Source organism: Callionymus lyra, chromosome 15, assembly GCF_982586985.1.
Source record: "Callionymus lyra chromosome 15, fCalLyr1.hap1.1, whole genome shotgun sequence".
NCBI classification, from domain to species: domain Eukaryota; kingdom Metazoa; phylum Chordata; class Actinopteri; order Syngnathiformes; family Callionymidae; genus Callionymus; species Callionymus lyra.
In genome coordinates this window covers 11845783-11859963 of record NC_141832.1, presented here as the reverse complement: position 1 = coordinate 11859963, position 14181 = coordinate 11845783, and the positions used below count along the sequence as shown (strand labels likewise).

Genomic DNA, 14181 nt, shown 5'->3' with positions numbered 1-14181 from the left:
TAGTTTGACAACCTTTTTCGCGAGTGTATTTAAAGGTCTCTTCTATTTATTTTTATTTTATTAAATGTATCATCTTTTCAACATGCCGTCCTTTATTTGGATCTGGGGTGAATGGACATCTCACTATTATAGCAGCAATTTGTTTTTGTATTTAAATAAATAAAGCTATTATAATTTTTGAAATTGTATTTTATTTTAAAGGATACGTTCGTTAGTAAATAAATAAAACCACATTTTAACTTATTGTTATTAATGCATTATTAAAACAATGGAAATTACCAATACGTTTTAAAAACGTTTAATTGAATTCTAAAAATCGTGAGAACGTTGGTAGGCGCTTTGTTTCTCTTTAGTGTTTCACGCCGAGCCGTAAAAGCTGTGACACCTGTTTTACATCAGCTGGTGTCTTGACACATGAGCGACACGTTTTAAGTTCAAACTTTGAATTTAAACGTGTTATTTAAAATCTAAATCGCCGTCTCGGCTCCACATCTCAGTCCGCTGTCATGCTGATGTTCTGTCCAACGTGTGGGAACGTGTTGATAGTGGAGGAAGGACACAAGTGCCTGAGGTTCGCCTGCAACACTTGTCCGTACGTACACAACATCACACGAAAGGTAAACAACACGTGAACTTTTAATCCTTTTTAGTTTCTGAAATAATGTCGTTTCCACGTCAACTGCAGGTGAATAACAGGAAGTATCCGAAGCTCAAGGAGGTGGACGATGTTCTTGGAGGAGCAGCAGCCTGGGAGAACGTGGACTCCACTGCTGGTGCGTTTAAAAGTCTCTCAACTTTCACGTGTGATTCGATACAACTGTTTTTTATGTATGTGTGTAAATACAATTTATGTATATTTTAACCTCACATGTTTGCAGTTTTGTCTCAAGTTTGAATTGATCAAGATAACCTTTTAGTTCAGCACTAATTCCATTGTTGTTTTTTTTGTTGATTTTCTGTTTAGTTTTAGTTAATTATTTACGTATTGTTGATTATTTATTTCATTTTGTTGGTTATTTATTTTCTTGAATCCGTCTTAATGTTATGCATGGTGAGTCTGAGAGGACCACAATTTCATTTATGTAAGTAAGTAAGTAAGTCATTTTTATTTGTATAGCGCTTTTCTAGACCAGGGTCACAAAGCGCTTAAACAATCAAAACAATATTCAATAAAGTATATACTTTAAAGGTCAAGATAAAACTGATAACACAACAGGAGTTCCAGAAAAATGAAGGAAAAGCCTGAACAAATAAAAACGTCTTATTTGACAACAAAAGAACTTGAAATTGGACAAACATTTCAACTTGTTGTAAATGTATATATAATTGAACTGTAATATTATCAAGATAAAAGAGTGAAACTTTGAAAACGCCTTACGATGACTGTCAAAATACAAAACCTATTAACGTGAAAATCTCTTTACTTGAAAAGAGTTGATATCTTATTCTCTCCAGTGACACGTTTTGATCTGTGCTTCCAGAAAAGTGTCCCAAATGCGAACACGCCCGAGCCTACTTCATGCAGATCCAGACCCGCTCGGCGGACGAACCCATGACCACTTTCTACAAGTGCTGCAACGCTCAGTGTGGACACCGATGGAGGGACTGACGTGTATCTCCCTGGACTTGTTTACTGTATATAAAATGTATGTTTACTGCTCATGTCTTCACAGTTGTATTCACCAGAATACTAAAAAAAAAAAAACGATAATAAAAAATTATATAAAATCATAAGGATGTTTTATTGTATTGTTGATGCATAGTTACAGTCATTTCTTGAATTCTTAAAAATAGGTTGTTTATATGGTGGTTTTTTTTCCACGAATATCTTTTTACTAAATCAAATTGTTACTTTTTAAGGCTAAATAGTAAGTAAGTAAGTAATTTTTATTTGTATAGCGCTTTTCCAGACCAGGGTCACAAAGCGCTTAAACAATCAAAACAATACTCAATAAAGTATATACTTTAAAGATCAAGATACAACTGATAACACAACAGGAGTTCCAGAAAATCAAGGAAAAGCCTGAACAAATAGAAACATCTTAAGATGTTTCTTGAAGGAGTCAGTAGATCCATCAAGAGCAAAGAGAGAGGAAGATCCTTCCAAAGCTTAGGAGCAACAGCCTGGAAGGATTTCTCTCCTCTGGTCCTGAACCGTGTGCGAGGAAACATCAGTAGATTCTGATCCACAGACCTCAGAGCCCGAGCTGGGGTGTAAGGCTGGATCAGATCAGTGATGCAAGGAGGAGCCTGACCATGAATAGATCTGAAAGTAAGAACCAGAATTTTAAAGTTGATCCTGAAAGAAACTGGAAGCCAGTGAAGAGTTTTAAGGATCAGGAGAAATGTGAGTTCTTCTACTAGAGCGGTCAGAATCTCTCGCTGCAGAGTTTTGTATAAAGTGCAGGCGAGACAGCTGCTTCTTGTTAAAACATGAAAACAAACTGTTGCAGTAGTCCAGGTGAGAAGACACACACGCATGGATTACAACATTGTTGATGCGTAGTTACAGTAATTTCTTGAACTCTTAAAAATACGTTGTTTTTTTATATATCTTTTTACTAAATCAAATTGTTACTGTTTAAGGCTAAATAGATGATTCATTTACATTAACTATCTTTAACTTCCGTTCTATTTTTTTTTTACAGAAAGTACAAATCTATATATTCCTTAAAACGTTGACACGGTCCGAATGCGATCGAATGGTCGGTTCGATTTGCCTAAAATCCAAAATGCTGCTCTTTAAACTTCCACTTTTCACCACAGCCGCCCTTTCCGGCGGGCGGCGCTCTAACGCAAAACGAACGCGTTTCCCCCCCTCTTCTCTCGGCGACAGCCAATCAGAGGCGCGGGTTGGACGTTCGCACGAACCTCTGGCTAAAAAAAAAAAACAACAGCTCCGCTCGGTTCGCTTCCTGTTAGCTTTTACACATTAGCCTCCGACGACAACGACAACCGGGGGAAAAAATGTGGATTTAGGCGAAGAGTCGTCGCTCCTGGTTGACTCTTGAACTTATCCGCCAGTGAGGAGCCATAGTCGGAGACTCTGACGCGCCGTTAGCTGGGAAAAATGGGATCCATCCTGAGTCGCAGGATCGCGGGTGTGGAGGACATCGACATCCAGGCGAACTCGGCCTACAGATTTCCTCCCAAATCAGGTAAATAACAACAGATGAATCCAAACTGTGTTCGTGGTAAATTGTCTAGTTCTATACGTGCAGTATTAATACATGACACTGGTGTATACATGGTGTTTATTACAAGATGTCTCCTGGCGTAGTTACGTGTTTATTATCTATATTTATAATAGTTTTAAAGGCGAGAGTTCTGGCATCGATCAACCATGACTTTAGTATCTCAATTTATTTCAAAATGTTTATAGATGACATTAGACTAAGGAAACGTCTTCTTGACGTTTAAGAAACATCCTTTAAGAAACATCTTAAGACGTTTCTATTTGTTCAGGCTTTTCCTTGAATTTCTCGAACTCCTGTGTTGTTCTCAGTATTATCTTGATCTTTAAAGTATATACTTTTTTGAGTATTGTTTTGATTGTTTAAGCGCTTTGTGACCCTGGTCTGGAAAAGCGCTATATAAATAAATATTACTTACTTACTTACTTACTTACTTACTTGATGGACTCATACTGCAGTTTTTAGTTTTTTTCTTTTTGTACTTTCTTGATTCTAAATGTCTTATAATAGAATAATAGAGATTCAATTCAGGTTAAACATACCAACGCTTTGTTCCGATGTATGCAAGTAAGTAAGTAAATAAATTATATTTGTAGAACACTTTTCCAGATCAGGGTAAGTAAGTAAGTCATTTTTATTTATATAGTGCTTTTCCAGACCAGGGTCACAAAGCGCTTAAACAATCAAAACAATATTCAATAAAATATATACTTTAAAGGTCAAGATAAAAATGATAACACAACAGGAGTTCCAGAAAATCAATGAAAAGCCTGAACAAATAAAAACAATCGAAACAAAACTCGTAGAATATATACTTAAAAGATCAAGATAACACTGAGAACAATGTGTGAATGTCTGTATATCGACAAGCAGAAGTACTATTTTTATTTCCCTCTTTCTAACAGGAAACTACTTTGCCAGCCACTTTTTCATGGGAGGCGAAAAGTTCGACACGCCACATCCTGAGGGTTATCTTTTCGGGGAGAACATGGACTTGAACTTTCTCGGGAATAGGCCGGTTCAGGTAAAAATTATGACGGCACTAAAAGTGATTTTTGTAAATTAAAACGTATATATATATATATATATTTATTTATTTTTATTTAAGTTTCCGTATGTGACGCCTGCACCACACGAGCCGGTGAAAACTCTGAGGAGTCTGGTGAACATCAGGAAGGACTCGCTGCGTTTGGTCAGGTGAGGAGAAGGAGAGGAAGTGGTGTGCGGCGGCGATTGACCAGTAAGTAAGTAAATTATATTAAATGTCTTTTCAGGTACAAGGACGACTCGGACGGTTCGGGAGAGGAAGGAGCGAAACCGAAGGTCCAGTACGGCGTGGAGTTCACGTTTGATGCGGACGCTCGCGTGGCCATCACTCTCTATTGTCAAGCGTTCGAGGAGTTTTCCAACGGGATGGCCATGTAAGGACAACACTCAGTCGGTCTTCAGAGAATTAAATTTGCTTCCTCTAATCCCACCTTATTGTCATTTCCAAACTCTTCAACCAGTCGTTCCTACCGTGTGATTCGTCACATTTCTTAATCTCACTTTTATTATTAGCGGGAGTTAAGCCTCGGAGCACAAAGACTAGAATAGACTGTGAGGTTCCTTAGCAACCACTGGTTACCATGGATACAGCAGATAAGACACTAGAGGAGATGAAAGTGAGTTCACAGAAGTTCTTGTTGAGACGCGGAGCTGACTTCCTTTTTTTTATATCGACTGTCATCGTCACTCGTCTCCTGATAATAGCTGTAACCATTGCCAACATGACCACGGATCTCTTTAGGGTCTTGACCGTGCCCTCTGACCCCGCAGCTACAGCCCCAAAGAGGCGACTCTGGCATCTGAGACCGTCCACTACAAGCGAGGGGTGAACCAGCAGTTCTCCATGCCGTCGTTCAAGATCGACTTCTGCGACTGGAAGGAGGAAGACGTGAGTGTCCGAACATTGAGAATCTAAACAGGAGATTGTTGCCAAATCATCTTTCTTTCTTCAAAGCTGAACTTTGACCTCGATCGAGGCATGTTTCCCATGGTCATCCAAGCGGTGGTGGACGAGGGAGACGGTAGTTTTTTTTTTTAATGAAGAGTTAATGTTTGTTAATGCAGTTCAATAAATCAGAACTTTGACCCTGTTGCAGAGTGTCTGGGTCACGCCCACGTGCTGCTGGCAGCGTTTGAAAGAGTGCGTAACATTTGTTAACTTAATACACGTGTGTGTGTTGCTGTGAAAAATCTTAACCTGAGTTTTCTTTCCTCCTCAGCACGTTGATGGCAGTTTTTCAGTCAAGCCCCTGAAACAAAAACAGATTGTAAGTTTATGATTCATTTAAAAAAAAAAAAAAACAAGCACGAAATACTCATCCTATAAATAGAATTAATTACTGCACCCACATCACTTATGGGTGAACTCCCATGATGCCTTTCTACACACTGCTCTATTAACACTGCTGATTTGTCAGTCCAATACTGTTTTAAAATTCTACATTTGTTGCTATGTCAGAAGTAATCAACAGCTGTCTGGTTGGCTGGGCGGCAAAGCATCATTAGGGCTGTTCAGGTCATCACTAGTGAGAGGGATGCCACCTCAAAATCCTAATGTTGAATTTGCGAGTTCAAATAAATGTGGTAATGTTAGTGAAAAGTGCAATGGTCCCTTCTGTAGATTTTGTTAAATGTGGGGGTGTTTTCAGAACATGCAGAAAGGAACACTGTATTGCACTTTTGTATTTTTAATATTCCAAATTTTTTAAATTAATGTCAACTTGCCTAAATAGTATCAATGTAAAAAAAAGATGTAGAAAAGATCTAAAGTTTCTCCAACACCTGAAGAAGAGACCTTCACATTACTCGACTTGTTTATAGTGTCAATATTTTTTTTAAATCATGATGATTATAAAAGTATTTTTTTTAAGGTTAAAGCAGTCATTTTAAAACGAGTTGTTTGTGATTAAGTTGTTTATTTTTCGTGCAGGTGGATCGTGTCAGCTACCTCTTACAGGAGATCTACGGCATTGAAAACAAGAACAACCAGGAAACTAAGGTTTGAAGCCAGTTTTTCAAAAGTGTCTTGATTAAAAAGCCACTCGTGTGACTCGTGTTTCCTTCCCTCCGGCCCTCAGCCCTGTGACGACGAGAACAGCGACAACAGCAACGAGTGTGTGGTGTGTTTGTCCGACCTCCGCGACACGCTCATCCTGCCGTGCAGACACTTGTGTCTCTGCAACTCCTGCGCCGACACGCTGCGCTACCAGGCCAACAACTGCCCCATCTGCAGGCTGCGTCAGTAACCGACGCGACATGTTCGTAGCTAATAAAAGTCTTTAACTGTCGTTTCCTCCCGCAGCCTTCAGAGCGCTGCTGCAGATCAGAGCGGTGAGGAAAAAGCCCGGAGCGCTCTCGCCCGTCTCCTTCAGTCCGGTCCTGGCTCAGACGATGGACCACGACGAGCACTCGGTGAGATCCGCGCTTGTCGCCCTCCGTTAGCGTTTTTTTTTTTTTTTTCGCTAACCGGCCCCATGTGTGTCAGCAGGGCACGGACTCCGTACCCCCCGGCTTCGAGCCCATCTCCCTTCTGGAGGCGCTGAACGGCCTCTGCTCGGTGTCGCCCCCCGTCCCCACGGCGCCGCTGTACGACGACATCAACTTCAGCGGCGAGCGGCAGCTCGGCTCCCCGGAGCACTTGAGCGACGGCGGCCTGCAGAAGGGCAAAGTCAGCAAGTCGCCCGACAGGTAGAGTCGCACACAGAACAAGTGTTTTCACAGCAGTTTTTACTATTTAAATGACGTTTTAAAGAGGCGGTCGAACCAGAAGGAAAGAGGAGTGAAGAAAAATAACTTAAAAGAATGAAATAAACGCTGCTTTAGAAGAGACTGTATCCTCTTGTCCTTAGTCAGCTCTGCTGTATTTCATTGTTTCTTTAGCTAGTTTTAATTGCTGTAAATATTTGCAAAATATTGTAAAGAAAATAAATATTTTTTATATCTTCTACACCCTTTATTGAAATAAAAACCATAAAATAACTACTATAAAAATTAGGTTATTCGAAAATGATATAAAAAAAAAAAATCTTTGTATCTTTTCAAGTGTATCAATATTTTACATTCCTTTATGAATGAGTCATACAGTATAAAAATGTGTACCAATGATATAAAGCAGGGGGTGTTAACGTTTCTAGATTGTTTATAATTGCGTTTACTAATTTTTACTAAGTGTAGTTGAGGCTTGTAACCGGTTACATGCAGTTGCGCTACAGAAGTTCTGACCCGATTCAACCCTCCCTCCATAATCCCATTACAGCAAAGCCCTTCCAGGAGTTATCAGTAGCCTCATAGTATCACTCCACAAGGCTAAATACTATCACTCCAGGAAGCTTCATAGTATGACTCTCGCTTTAAGGTATTATAACCCTGTGTAATACCATAAACACTTGTATTATTCAAATTGCTGTACGTGTCAAAGTGTTCAACATTCTTTCATAAAAGCTGTTCTCGCTGTCAAAGTCTGTAAACTTTATTGAGTCCTGCGTCACATGACCAAAACGACCACGACTCATTGGTCAACAGAAGCTCGGCGTCAATTAAAGGTTAAATGTTATGATTTAATATCCATGTAACTGTTTATGAAGGTGGATGTTGACACCCCTCATGCAAACTACCTTATTTAAAAAACATTTTTTCCCCTTGCAATTTTTGGTGTGCGGACAAAACCCCACGAAAAAAAATTGGGTCACCTAAATGTAGGCAGTAAGGGCTGCATATGTCCCACAAGCCATATTTTACCCACGTCCAAAAGGTAGACTGTAATAAGTAGAGCTGCAGCGATGTGTAGACTCTTTCAAAATAAAGTTTTTTTTTTCCTGTCAATCGTTCCAGCACTCTTCGGTCTCCGTCCTCTCCGATCCAGGAGGAGGACGAGGAGAAACTGTCGGAGATGTCGGACGCTCAGCCTCACACTCTCCTGTCCAGCAGTCCTGCTCCCACAGATGTAAGTCCACGCAAACATGATCACCATCATCATCGTCTTCACCACCATCCGTGTCTCCTCCAGGCGACGGCTACAGAGGACGCCGCAGAGTCTTTGTCCCCGGATGACGGTAAGTGTCGCCTTTGGTCTCATTGAGGATGAAGAACGTTCTAGTGACTGTTCCTGCTGTCCTCTGTGGTCCAGAAGACAGGCTTCATGCCGGGGCAGACATCCTCCAGGACTGCAGCAGCGAGCGCAGCAGTTTGACCAAGACAGAGAGTGGAGACCCCGGTGACGTGTCTCTGCCTGGTGAGTCGCGTTTGTTTTTTCCGATTTATCTACAAGACCCCGGACTCCTTTCTCTTCTGCTGTGACACTGAAATCTCTCTGCAACTCCATCGATAACTGAGATGAAAATATTAGTGGAAGAGTAATTAAACATGGTCTTGTCTTAACTTTATTTTCATAAAACTATTGAATAAGATACACAAATGCATATTTATTTACACAAGGATGTCAAAAGCCTTTAGCGCAGTTTAATGTTGTGTTATAGAATTTAATAACATCTCTGTATGTCTAAGATGGTCCAGGAAAAAAAAATGCTTTGCTGCTTTTGAAAACTTCTTAGCAAATTTTACATTATAACAAATTGATAAACTATCCATGCGTTCAACATTCATGCCAGTAGTTAAAAGTAAACGTTTAAAAAAACAAACCATTGATTATTTGAGGTAATGATCACGACACACGACACAGAAGCTGCTGAGGGCTTAAAGAAGGGTAACCCTGGATGGTCTTAAGACTTATGTTTACTATATGAGCCACAGAGCTAATGGGGTAGATAGTGTAGGACTTCTCCAGCTCTCACTGCTTTGGACTGCTACTTCCTTTTTTTTGCATGTCACTTCAGCTTCAGGTTTACCTAACCTCTCTGCCGCCCTGTCCCTTCACTCCTTCCTCGCTCTGACCAGCTCTAGGTCCAGACTCCTGCTCTATTGGTATGGAGGAGTAACTGTTGTGGGTATGTAGGCTGGTGGCCACTTCCTGGTCCGGCCTCTATAACTCGCTGCTTGTTCGCCCCCCCCAAGGTTCGTCCGAGTCGACCGAAAGCCTGAAGAGTCAGAGCACAAACTGCTCCAGCCAGCCTCTACTTTGTCCGACAAGCAGCCTTCACATGGAGGACGAGCGCCTCGGCCCCTGACCCGCCCGTCACCCCCCCGGCTTCACGTGACACTACAGAACAAAGCCCTCATCTGTGGTGTTTACGTGGACCGTCACAGCGGTTCCATGTAAACACCCGGTGATTTTTAACAGTGTTTCTGAAGAGATGATTTTTTGCTCTCATGTGTATTCCAGAGATATTTAAGCACACTTACATCGATTCTTTTTACCATAGCAACACTAGGATCTGTTTTTAAACTATGTACTTACTCATGAAATATTTGACTGAAGACTTGTTTTGTGTGTGTTTTTTTTTCACTCCAACCAAAATGTTCATTCCAGGTCAGGTTTTTATGATTTTCGTGTACGCTAACAACCAGAATATATACGTGTAAATACAGAACATAACAGTTAACGTGTGAAACAATAATACGAGCTGCTGCAACAAGCTTAGACGCTCCCGTGGCACCGTGAGTGAGCTTGACGTCAGATCTGCGCAGTGTTTTAGTGACGCTTACTGTGATGTAGCTGCAGCCGGGGATCCAACCATCGACTCCTTCTCTCGCCCTGATCCTCCACAGTTCCACCACATAGCTGTACGTGCCTTTGCAAACATTCAAAACTGCTGCTTCTTGCATTGGACACTAGTCGACTTCTAAATGCTCGAAATATGCGATTAAATCTTGTTGATTTTTTTGTTGTTGTTGTCGCTACATCACCTCATCAATGTATCTTATAATCTATGATGAATTAACGGTTAAAGAGCATCACATAAAACAGCATTGCATGTGAATTTTCTTTTTTTTTCCCCCCTTCCTCTGTGCCATTTCAACATGACACCGTGCCTTCCTGTCCCTGTTCTGACCACTCGGACCTGGTATCCAGGGCGAAACTCACAGTAGGTGGAGTGTGTGGTTCTCTGTAAAATCTCCTCCCGTGTACAGCAGCATGTGTATAACAATAAAGAACAAAGATTGAATACCTGAAATGGCTCGTTCTGCTTTGAGAGGCTCATAAACATCACACACGTGATGTACAAATTGCACAACACTGATAGACACACCCAAGTCTATATGATATTCAGGACATTTTCGCCAAACATGCCTGAAGGTGGTTTACATGGACAACTCTTGTCCAAGGTCCAAACGACAGTTAAAAAAAGAATCTAATATAAATTAAGATCCCTCTCGTGGTCTAGAAAGAAAAGCCTTAGAAATTGCATACACATGGGCCGGACTTGTGTATGGTTTACGAGGACATTACTGTCTTACAAGGACCCAATACAACACTCTTACATTTATTTGCCAATTGCGTCACACTTATTAGATCTCGATAATAATCCCTTTTGGAATAAATATTAACAGAATACCCTAAAAAAAATGAATGTATGTAATTGTCTAAGGATTCTTAAATTCTCTCTTCTTTTTTTAGTAATGTTATTTCAGAATTAGAGAAAATGTAAACGTTTCTAATCCAATCTAAACAACCAGACTAGTATAAGAAGAGCAACATTATATTCATAAATCATTGGGTTTGACAAACAAAAATGTATTGGTTGTACTGGTTGTCAGGAAATTAATGTCACATATACGTAAAGAACAAAGACAAGTGTATTAAATAAAAAATATTGGTCACATTATTGTAGTATCTTTTTAACAATTCGTTCTGCTTTGGCTTCGTTTTAAGAGACTTACTTCTGTTAGTTCTTCTCATGTACTAGTAGAACTTGAGTTACATCCAGGTAACTAATATTTCTATTTTGTAATATCAGAAATTTGTCAATAAATGATAATAAAATAAAAACCTGCTTGTTTGTAGCTGATGCTAAAAGGCTAACATGCAACAGTGTTGACTGTCTTTGAAATGTGTATATATACAAATGTCTCACGTCAAATAGTAAGTAAGTACTTTATATTGTGCTTCATCTCAAATTCCATTTGGATACTTTTGCGGCTCAAACATATGCCAGGGTGTATTATTTTGAAATGAATTAATCTGAAAATATTGACTAATATTAACTAATAAAATGAAATATTGACATGTGTTTTTTAACATAAAGTGACAAAACACAACTTCTTCATAACACCAAAAGTGTCCTTTGTTACCAAAAGCGTGCGGGGTATAATAAGCCTGCTAAGCTTCCAATACTGTGGATCCAGACACGAGTGTGTGTACTTAGAACCTTGTTTACCGCAAAACCTCCTTCATTTAATTAGCCGGTGCTAAAGCTCTCAGGCACATCAGCACCTGTCACTCAAGACAAATCTCCCGCTCAGACTGTGCGATTAAATGGTCCACATGCCCTTCAGCTCCAAAAATGTGCATCGCCGCTGAGCTCTGGTTCACAACAACAATAGTCAAGACTCAAATCACTTTTGACAAGTGAATCAAAATCATTTTTCAAGACAAATTGACGTCACTCTTTCGAAAATATGAAGAGTAGCAACAGTTATGGTTGAGTTATTATCAATCACACACCCTGTTGAACTGCCATTCAGTGAGAAAATACAACTAAAAACAAGGGGTGTTGGAAAATACTGATAGAAACGATACATCGGTGTATTTTTTTCGATGATACTGTATCAATATTCAACAGCAGTGTACTGTTTTGGGTGTTTTTTTCTTTCAAATCTTGTTTTAATTGTATGATAGTTATTGAAAGGGTTGTTAAAATCAAATGTGTATAATATCAAATTTTAATTACTGTATATATATTTTCTATTTATTTATTTATATATATATATATATAGAGTCAAGAACTATAAATAGCATTTATTCATTTTTCTGCTGCAATTAATCTTCTGCTCTCCAATTGGCAGAAGTCTTTTCCAGCAATGACTGAGGACGAGAGGATACAGTGGACTCACGTTTCGACACACAAACGAAAGTAGTTAGAACTTCGTCTAGAGTCATGTGGTCTGTAAATTCTGCAAGAGTCCACATTTGCAAAGGATTTGTAGAGTTTAGAAACACGTGCAGGCTACTTTGAAGGGACCTTTCCAGCAATGACTGAGGACGAGAGGATACAGTGGGCTCACGTTTCGACACACAAACGAAAGTAGTTGGAACCTCGACAAGAGTCATGTGGTCTGTAAATTCTGCAAGAGTCCACATTTGCAAAGGATTTGTAAAGTATAGAAACACGTGCAGGCATTCACCCTACTTTGAAGGGACCTTTCCAGCAATGACTGAGGACGAGAGGATACAGTGGACTCATGTTTCGACACACAAACGAAAGTAGTTGGAACCACGTCAAGAGTCATGAGTCCACATTTGCAAAGGATTTGTAAAGTATAGAAACATGTGCAGGCATTCACCCTACTTTGAAGGGACCTTTCCAGCAATGACTGAGGACGAGAGGATACAGTGGACTCATGTTTCGACACACAAACGAAAGTAGTTAGAACCACGTCAAGAGTCATGAGTCCACATTTGCAAAGGATTTGTAAAGTTTAGAAACACGTGCAGGCATTCACCCTACTTTGAAGGGACCTTTCCAGCAATGACTGAGGACGAGAGGATACAGTGGACTCACGTTTAGACACACAAACGAAAGTAGTTACAACCTCGTCAAGAGTCATGTGGTCTGTAAATTCTGCAAGAGTCCACATTTGCAAAGGATTTGTAGAGTTCAGAAACACGTCCAGGCATTCATCCTACTTTGAAGGGACCTTTCCAGCAATGACTGAGGACGAGAGGATACAGTGGACTCACGTTTCGACACACAAACGAAAGTAGTTAGAACCTCGTCAAGAGTCATGAGTCCACATTTGCAAAGGATTTGTAAAGTTTAGAAACACGTGCAGGCATTCACCCTACTTTGAAGGGACCTTTCCAGCATTGACTGAGGACGAGAGGATACAGTGGACTCACGTTTCGACACACAAACGAAAGTAGTTAGAACCTCGTCAAGAGTCATGTGGTCTGTAAATTCTGCAAGAGTCCACATTTGCAGAGGATTTGTAGAGTTTAGAAACATGTGCAGGCATTCATCCTACTTTGAAGGGACCTTTCCAGCAATGACTGAGGACGAGAGGATACAGTGGACTCACGTTTCGACACACAAACGAAAGTAGTTAGAACCTCGTCAAGAGTCATGTGGTCTGTAAATTCTGCAAGAGTCCACATTTGCAGAGGATTTGTAGAGTTTAGAAACATGTGCAGGCATTCATCCTACTTTGAAGGGACCTTTCCAGCAATGACTGAGGACGAGAGGATACAGTGGACTCACGTTTCGACACACAAACGAAAGTAGTTAGAACCTCGTCAAGAGTCATGTGGTCTGTAAATTCTGCAAGAGTCCACATTTGCAGAGGATTTGTAGAGTTTAGAAACACGTGCAGGCATTCACCCTACTTTGAAGGGACCCTTCTAGCAATGACTGAGGACGAGAGGATACAGTGGACTCACGTTTCGACACACAAACGAAAGTAGTTAGAACCTTGTCAAGAGTCATGTGGTCTGTAAATTCTGCAAGAGTCCACATTTGCAGAGGATTTGTAGAGTTTAGAAACACGTGCAGGCATTCACCCTACTTTGAAGGGACCTTTCCAGCAATGACTGAGGACGAGAGGATACAGTGGACTCACGTTTCGACACACAAACGAAAGTAGTTGGAACCTCGTCAAGAGTCATGTGGTCTGTAAATTCTGCAAGAGTCCACATTTGCAAAGGATTTGTGGAGTTTAGAAACACGTGCAGGACTTCATCCTACTTTGAAGGGACCGGTTCAGACCCCAGATCAGCGAAAGAGAGGAGGAGACAAGAGAGGGTCGGCTTCACAGCAGCAGCATCGGTTGAAACACAAGCTTCACAGAGACAGTCAGACCTTCTCAGCTCCAAGTCCTCAAGGCAACC

The 14181-nt window shown here is 40.4% G+C and overlaps 2 protein-coding genes across 4 annotated transcripts; both read left to right on the top strand.

The window, feature by feature from the left end:
- Window positions 1-393: 393 nt before the first annotated feature.
- On the top strand, window positions 394-1734 carry polr3k (polymerase (RNA) III (DNA directed) polypeptide K). Its single transcript, XM_087809812.1, has 3 exons — window positions 394-617; window positions 686-773; window positions 1482-1734. Exons 1-3 carry the CDS (start codon window positions 507-509, stop codon window positions 1607-1609), a joined length of 327 nt encoding a protein of 108 aa, XP_087665938.1. The 5' UTR covers window positions 394-506; the 3' UTR covers window positions 1610-1734.
- A 1139-nt stretch (window positions 1735-2873) lies between these two features.
- On the top strand, window positions 2874-10303 carry mgrn1b (mahogunin, ring finger 1b). 3 transcript variants are annotated; one of them, XM_087809345.1, is made up of 17 exons: window positions 2875-3158; window positions 4100-4218; window positions 4303-4391; window positions 4469-4615; window positions 5013-5130; window positions 5197-5263; window positions 5339-5382; window positions 5462-5509; window positions 6172-6240; window positions 6320-6479; window positions 6544-6653; window positions 6730-6929; window positions 8073-8184; window positions 8248-8293; window positions 8368-8472; window positions 9135-9184; window positions 9252-9380. In XM_087809345.1, exons 1-16 carry the CDS (start codon window positions 3071-3073, stop codon window positions 9173-9175), a joined length of 1563 nt encoding a protein of 520 aa, XP_087665471.1. In that variant the 5' UTR covers window positions 2875-3070; the 3' UTR covers window positions 9176-9184; window positions 9252-9380. The 3 variants fall into 3 exon arrangements, with proteins under 3 accessions (XP_087665469.1, XP_087665471.1, XP_087665470.1); XM_087809343.1 differs by lacking the exon at window positions 9135-9184 and having other exon boundaries at window positions 2874-3158; window positions 6727-6929; window positions 9252-10303; XM_087809344.1 differs by lacking the exon at window positions 9135-9184 and having other exon boundaries at window positions 9252-10303.
- Window positions 10304-14181: the final 3878 nt, after the last annotated feature.